General features: G+C 31.2%; 1 protein-coding gene across 1 annotated transcript; it reads right to left on the bottom strand.

The window, feature by feature from the left end:
• On the bottom strand, positions 1-2454 carry LOC118062730 (vacuolar protein sorting-associated protein 29). Its single transcript, XM_035076568.2, has 3 exons — positions 2135-2454; positions 1387-1524; positions 1-543 (listed from the first exon to the last, which is right to left on the bottom strand). The coding sequence occupies exons 1-3, from the start codon at positions 2264-2266 to the stop codon at positions 238-240; spliced, it is 576 nt and encodes a 191-aa protein (XP_034932459.1). The 5' UTR covers positions 2267-2454; the 3' UTR covers positions 1-237.
• Positions 2455-8751: the final 6297 nt, after the last annotated feature.

Genomic DNA, 8751 nt, shown 5'->3' with positions numbered 1-8751 from the left:
TTGAATTCAAATGCAGGACCATGGCTGGTCATCAGCTTTCTTCTTTCTCAATAAATCATTATTCAAAAACTATAAGTTTCATTGATGGTTCTAAATTGTCATAACTCATAAATGAACCAAAGGCTTTCTCCACTCAAATATGCACAAATAGTGGATCACATTTCATTTCAAGGAATCCAAATACAATACCGGGAAAAGAAAAGGAACAAAAAAAAACAAAACCTGCAGGCTGCAGATTCAATGAGCAGAGTGAGTGGCGGCAGTCGTCTTCTTAAAATCAATCTTGTCGACTTTAACCTCGCCATCAATGAGCTCGTAAACATACACCACAACACGTAGGCCATCAATGTCCATGAGGACAAAGCTTGGGTTCACATCATAGGTAATGTTGCTGTAGGCACCGGTGGCAGACCCTGGATTTATAACAACACCTCCCTCGTGTTTGTAAGCTGTGAATTGATGGGTATGACCGGTGACAAGTATGTCCACATCCAGCTGCCTCTGGAGCATTGCTAGTGAGTCCAAATCCCCCCACGGAACAACCTTTAAAACATCAAAACAAAACTAGTAATTACAGGATGAAACTCATCACAAAATCTGCACAGCACTCATGACAAACAAATCATTAACTTTAATCTACAAAAGCTTTGGCCTTTGCCAGCACAATATGGTTTTTCAAGAATACAAATTATTGACCACAAGGCTAGCGGATGTTCCAATCAAGAATAAGTAAGATGGGTGTCAATGGGATTTACAACAACACAGGAAAGAATGGAGAGGACTTCATCTCATCTTTGCAACTATCTTTGCTCTTTCTCACTTCATAAAATGACAAATCAAACAAACAGAGGAAGTAGTAACTAGGAGAAATGGACATACATCACACTTGATGTCTACTCAAGAAAGTTTCACACCAAAAAGGTAATAAATGCTTAACAATGAAAGGTGAGGTATTCCCAAAAAATATCAGTTGAAGTCCTGAAGCTATGAGCAATGAACCAATGGCAAATTATACGAATATGATGATAGTGGCAGCACTAATTAAAAAATCAGGTTAATTTTATCGAAGAAAGTTTGACAAATCAAGGACAAATGAAAACAAGAATAAGGTTTGATGAAGAGACATCTTAGCTGACATGGAAAGAAAAATTGCACCGCGGCAAAAATTACATATTTCTAATGAACCACAACAACTGCAAAAGAGGTTGTTATATTCGAGTGTTGTACAAAAAGGCCACAAATTTAGAATAGCATGAGGATCTAGTGTAACATCCTGTTTATGCTGGGAATAATGCAACATGCATTGTATGCTAGTAAAATAGACAAATGACCTATGTTTAGGAAAAAAAGAAATAAAAATAAAGTAGGAGAAATAGGAAATCAAACCTGATGACCATGGCACAGTCCCAACTTGAATTGACCAATAGTTAATGTTTTGGTCTCTGGATATCGAGTATCTTCATCATATTCACCTCGAGTGATATGTAAGTCAGGGCAAAGAGTCTTCAAGTAGTCATGAACTTCCTGAAAATCTCACAAGTAAAAAAAGAGTTGGTGAAATTTATTTCAGTAAGTTGAACAGAACTGGTGCTTAAATGCTTCTTGTGGATATGCACTATCTCAAACGACATTCAAACTGCTATCGGCACACAAGTTGATGGGGTTCTTTTAATTTCCGAAAGAACACTTGGACTATAAAAACCAAGGCTCCTGGGATTCAAAAACCAGAGACAATGCTGAAGAGTCAACATGGGCATCTCTGCAATCACAAGGTTGACCATTGAGATGCATCTAAGAGCCTAACATGAGAGCAGGATAGTAGTTTAATACATTAGGAACCAAAATTACTTTAGTCAAACATCAAGCTGTTAGGTTAAACCCAGCTCTTAGAAAGTTTGCCAAATGGGAAATATCCTATAGAGGCTTAGTCCAAGTGAAAAGGCCATGAGCATTAATGTTTGCAAATTCAATGATGCAAGGATACAGTTATGATTAAAAAAAAAAAAAAGGTTTTGATTTGACCAAATAATAAGAATCCAATTATAAGTAAACTGAGATAGAGGCGAAGGAAACTCATTATTTATAATAAAATAGTAGAATTAAACAAGGTTAATTAAATGAAAAGAAGAGATACTTTGATAGAAAGATTGCCAGTGCAAATGATGTGCTGGATCTTGCCAGGAACAAGCATGGACTTGAACTTTGCAGGGAGATCAGGTGCTCTGTGGGGTATGTGTAGATCCCCCAGCGCCAATACCAACACCATCTCTAACACACAGATTTAACCACCAACTTTTTTCCCACACACACAAAGACCTTCCTATTTTCGCAAAACCCTCTCTCTCTCTCTCTCTCTCTCTCTGGTCCTGTTCTTGATCAATGAGATTGATTCTCTCTATTTCGTTTTGATCGCTTCTGTGATAAACGACGTCGTTCTCTGCCCGTCCAAGACTTCCAAACGAATCAGGTGGGTTTCCTTTATGAGCAAATGACATATTTGTCCCCCAAATATATATACACACACGCACACACTATGAAATAGTAATGCACAATGACAATGCATTTCTATTTGTTTTCTATTTTTTCACTTTTTCGCTTTTTTTTATTGAAATTTTTTTTTTTAAGATTATCTTTATTAATTTTATTTTTTTTAATATTGAGCTACTTAAAAAGTTCACTTTGTAATTGTTTTTTTTTTTAAAAATATTATAGATTGATACAATATTTTTCCACATAGTTTTTTTATTTTATTTTCTAAAATTATATTTATTGATTTTATTTTTTTAATATTGAGCTGATTGAGAATTTAGTTTTGTAATTTTTTTCTTTTAAAACATTATTGATTGTTATAGTGTTTCTCCATATGTTTTTTTTTCCTTCAAAATTATCCTTTTCTTTTTTATTTTTTAATATTGAGAATTTATAGTTACAATATGTGAGGGAAGTACTATAGGTTTCCTCGTAAATTATTGTGGATTGTTATAGTGTTTTTTTTCCAAAGTTTTTTTTTTATTTTTTTTTCTAAAACTATCTTTTTCAATTTTACTTTTAATATTAAACTAGTCAAGAATTACAATTACAAATAAATACAAATAAGACTAAATCATGTGGGGAAAATATTATAACCTTCCTCACAAAACACTATGGATTGATACAGTTTTTCCTCACAGGGTTTTTTTCTAGTTTCTTTTGTGTTTTTTTTTTATATTTTTTTTTTAAATTATCTTTGTCGATGTTATTTTTTTAATATTGAGCTAGTTAGAATTTAATTTTGTAATAAAGCTTAATCATGTGGAGAAAACATTGTAGCTTTCCTCACAAAACACTGAGGATTGCTATAGTATCTCTTAACATAATTTTTTTTTAATTGTCTTTGTCAATTTTATTTTTTTTAATATTGAGCTAATTGAGAATTACTATTAAAAGTCATTATAAATAAGGCTAAATTATGTAGGGATGTACTGTACCTTTCACTATTAGAATTACTTTTTTTTTTCTTATGAATTGCTACAGTGTTTCCAGCATGGTTTTTTTATCTTTATTTTTTTGTTTTTTATTTTATTTTAAAAAAAATTATCTCTGTCAATTTTATTTTTTTTAACATTGAGCTAATTGAGAATTTTTCTTTTGTAATGTTTTTCTTTAAAACACTGTGAATTGCTGCAGTGTTTTCCCATATGATTTTTTCAAAATTATCTTTGTTGATTTTTTTTTTTTTTGAATATTGAATTATTTAGAAATTATAATTACAATAAAACTAAATCATAAAGGGAAAGTGTTGTTGTTTTCCTCACAAAACATTTTTAGATTGTTACAGTATTTCTCTAAATAGTTTTTTTTTTTATGATTCTTTCTAAAATTATCGTTGTCGATTGTATTAGTGAAAACACTTGTAGTTTTCCTCATAAAATATTGTCAATTGCTACAACGTTTTTTCTCATGGGTTTTTTCCCTTCCAAAATTATCTTTGTCTATTGTTTTTAACATTAATTGGTGGAGAATTTAGCTTTGTAACTTTTTTTGCTTTTTATTAACAAAAAAGCTAAATCATAAAGCAAAAGAACTATATCTTTCCTCACAAAATATTGTGGATTGCTACAAATTATTTTGTTCATTCTTTAAGCTTTTTTTTATCATCAACACAACTTTGTTTTCCTTCATGAAATATTGGCTCCTTCATATCTTTAGTTTCTATTACTTATTTAGCGCTGGTTCATAATTATAACACTATCAAGTATATTTTTTTTATAAGCCTGCAGCAGTGCGCGGGCATGCCATCTCGTATATGTATAAATGATGTTATTTTTATCATAACATTTTCATTTCTAAGAATTTAAGCTATCCATTTAATTAATTTGACTAAATATACATCGATATTTTTTTAATAGGTATAAGAGATTATGTTATTTCTCCTAATTTCTGTTTCATTTTTTTTTATCATAATCATTGTGAATTTTAAAATTCATTTTCCTTTCGGCCATAGAACATTTTTGTCCCAATATGATTGCTGTGTTGGCGTTGCTTTCTTGGGCTATATTGTAGGATTAACTATATTAAATTATTTAATTATGAGTTATTTTATTGTGATGAGAAGAGATGAGATAATAATAGTTACGATAAATGAATAGTTTTTTAAAATTAAATGTTGATACCATAAATTCTTTAATGTGTTTATATTAACCTCTTATAATCATTTAGCAAATGGTTATAGCAAAGTTAATTGAAAATCTTATTAAATTAACATAATTGAAATTATTCAATTGATATAGATTGAAATAAAATCAATTGATTTGTAGCAATTCAATTTAAATTGTTGTGTATTTGTAGGTTTTAAAATTTTAGGTAATCCTCCATATAGAGAAGGTGTTGCTGAATTTTTTTTAAATGGAATGGTTTACAATATCTTAATCATTTAATTTATGTAGATGCCTAGGGATAGCACGCCATACGAATATGATTGTTGCTAGTTCTTCTAGCAGCGCTTCTGATGACCATGAGTTGTTAGGTTCCAACCAAGAACATGCACCTAAGACACTGACAGCCACGCTTGATGCGGGCTCATTGAGTGCAATGTCGCCACGTCAAAGAGGGTTCCCTTCACAGCGGGATTCATTTACCCGGAAGTACCAAGCTCAGTAGAAGAACAACGTTTCAATATAAGTTTGTTTTCCCTTCACATCGACATATTAATAATTTTTGAAAAAATAATTTCAAACAACATCGTCAATTTTAGGTTTATAAATATTAAGGCCACTAGAAACATAACATCTACAATGAAATCATCAATGTAAATTTCATTGTTTCAATGGAGTCAAGTTTGCAAACATCCTAAATAGAAACTGATGGTTGATACATGGTTCGAAAGGTTTAAGGTTAGTATTAGTTTAATTATTTTATTATTATGCTAATTCAATTAGTTTATTAACATTAATGAAATTTTTCTTGCAAGGAAAATTAACTGCAAGGAAAATTTTGAATGGGATAAAGCTAACAACGTTATTGCAGTGAGGGTTTGAGAGAATCAAGTTATAACTAGATAAGATTGAAATCAAGATAAAATTTTTAATCCTTTTATTCAATTTTATTATTCATTTACTAACAGATAACTCATTTGTACCATATAGACTATGTGATTTATTGTACGAAGTGCAAAAAAAAAGCTAAACAATATGCATAAGAAAGAGATCTTCCAAACTGGACTAAGGTGGTTGTTTGGAAGGATTTTAGACCTCCATACATCTTGGAAGCCATGTGGGTGGAATATATTCCGCACGAGATGTCCGGTCATTTTGTGCGATGATCACACTCCGATGCGAAGAACCGGAACCAACGTGTTCACGGTTTCATTACCATGTACACTAACGACTCTATTCCATTCATTTTGCATGCAAAGTGGATGATAAGATTCTTTTTTTAATTACATCCTTATATATATATATATATATAAACTAACAACAATTTTTTCTTGCAGGCTACGGTTTTTGGACGTGAATCAAGCCTGATGGAGCCTTTTGTTGAAACATGCATGCAGATTGATGACTGCCAAAAAAGAATGCAATAGCTAGTGAATAGCAGAGCTAAGCACTTTATTATATGTTGTTTTCAACTATTTTTTCTTAAGTTATTATTATTTTTGAATTTGCTAACTTTTTTTCCAATATACATATAACATTCACTTGAAGGAGAGATACAGTGATGATCATTTGACCCATCCGGATCTCGATCAAGATTAGTAGTTGGAGGTATGATCATTTGGTAGACTTAATAGAAATCAGGTATGTAGTCTCTCTAACACTATGGCCAAGAACTTGCGGATGACCCATAGTGTTTCAATCGTTAGATGCTTGCAATCGGTTCCAAACACTCAAACTTCAGAGTTCGAGGCAATTTTAGCTCAGCAAGTTAAAGATCGTACATCTCATCTTGATGTTGATTATGAAAGACTCAATGCCAAGACGGTCGAACTTTGCTAATTGATAATGGAACAGAGGTCATGGATAGGTGGTACATATGCTCCCTTTTATTCGCCGCACGGTCTAAGTGAAGACCCACCTCCTTCTCCTCTAACGCCTCTATTCTATATTAATTGTATATGAACTTATAAATGTTTAGAGTTTTAATAAATATTTTAATTTTAATTTTATATTTATTTTATTTTATTTTATTTTATTTTTGTTTAATAGATTTTTAAAAATATATATTTTTAAATTATTACTAACAAGGTTACCGCTAGACACAGTCCACCGGTATATTTCAAAGAGTTGGAAAAAAAATTGTTGTAAATTTCACCTCCATTGTTCACTCACAGATAGAATAACAAATGATTTGTTTGACAATTATATGTTAAATTCATCGATGGCATGGAATATAGTTTTTCTATCAATAATAAGTTATATTTAGTGATGAAAATATCGACGGAATGAGGTGGGTAAATTTTTTTTTTTACATGCTTTGTCTGTTAGCAAATCTATTTGTAACATTATCACTGATAAATCATAAATCACCAACGAGAGTTTTTTCGATGTGTTATTTTTGTCTATGAGCTCGCTAGTAAGTTTCTTGTCGATGGACTATAAGTAATAAATACCAACAAAAAATTATGTCGATAAATATAAAAATTATGTCGGCTATAAATCCACTAAACTAATTTTCACCCTTCATAAAATTTATTATCCAAGTGTGGTAGAATAGTAATTATTACTACATTACTACTCATTTTTTTCTTCAGCATGTATGCAACAACTCTGGTTCTCTGTATGATCAAATAAGAGCCATAAATCATAGATTGAATCCTAAATCTCTCCTTAAAGCCATGTGTTGCGATGTCGCGGTCGCACAAATTAATTACCCTGGCTTAAAACACAACACACAAGATAGTATAGAGCAAGCAAGGGGTCGATCCCACGAGGAAGATTTAGTTTAGATTTTTATGTTATACGTTATTCAATTAGGGGGTTTTGATTTGTGATGATCTAAACTATGAAAGAAATTAAACTAGCAAATAAAATCAATTGAAACTGAAATTTATCAAAAAAACAAACCTTGGTCACAAGCACACATCCACCAATTGAAATTAGAATCGATCCTTGAAACAAAACTTCAATTTATATTCTGAATTTTTATCTTTTCTTAACGTTGGTTAATTAACGGATCCTTCGTATAATTAACCCTGACCAACAACAATCACAATATCTGCATTAATGATTTAGTTCAATGGTACCCCTAAGAACTAGATAAATTGATTGATCACTTGATAACCAAACTATTCGCAACTTGTGTTCCTTTGTTTGAGTGTTCTCCCTAAGTTTAATAACATAGTTCAGCCACAATTATCAAGCTTAGTTGCTTCACAAGTTCATATATCACAACTCCAGTTTTGATATCAAACTTAGCAATAGATTGTTCACAATAATAACTTAAAGTTCACTCTAGCAATTATCAATAACAATCATAGAAAATATGCATAGGAAAATAATCATACTCATTCACAATATAAACTGAAAATAAAAGGAAGAATTAATCTAACGGTTTTTGAAATTCGAAGGTTTGTTGTGTCCTTGTAACCAAGAAAACGATCTTAACCTTGCATATCTGTGTAACAACTACCCCTAAAGATAGAAGAAATCATTATTTTTTGTTTGTAGAGAGGAGAGTTTGTGTTTCTTCACTTCTAGCTACTGCCCCTTTTCTACCCTTTTTCCCTTCTCTCTTTCTTTTTATATGCTAAGAAACCCTAGTCCCTATTTTACAAAATAGCCCTCCTTTAAGTTGACAATTTACATTTAAGTACTTCAATAACTATTTTTCTAAAAAGGAGAAATACCTTTGCATTAAATCTTCAAGCTTTGACTTAGAGGAGCTAAATTGCTGAAATAATAACTTGGACACCGGTTTAGATGCTTCAAAACATAATTTAGACATGTTCCTTCATGAAACCTGTCTACTGGCAGAATTCAGATGTCATCTTTGAAAATTAATATCTCCCTCATATGACATATTTGTTTTCTAAAACTTGAAGAGTTTATAGGTCTTTAAGTCAGGAATCCAAAAAAATTAAGTTTGCATCAATTGGACTTCTGCAGCTCAAGATATTAAATGTTGAATGAGCAAAGGTCAACATTAACAGACTGCGAGATTTGACTTTGAAGGATGTGATTTTCATGATCTTTCTCTTTTTATTTTTATTGCATTAAATTTACAGAAAGGTATGGATGTTAGCTTTTTAGTGCCTTCAAAGTCACTAGTTTCACT

The sequence above is a fragment of the Populus alba genome, chromosome 1, assembly GCF_005239225.2.
Source record: "Populus alba chromosome 1, ASM523922v2, whole genome shotgun sequence".
Lineage (NCBI taxonomy): Eukaryota > Viridiplantae > Streptophyta > Magnoliopsida > Malpighiales > Salicaceae > Populus > Populus alba.
This window is presented reverse-complemented; position numbering and strand designations above follow the sequence as displayed.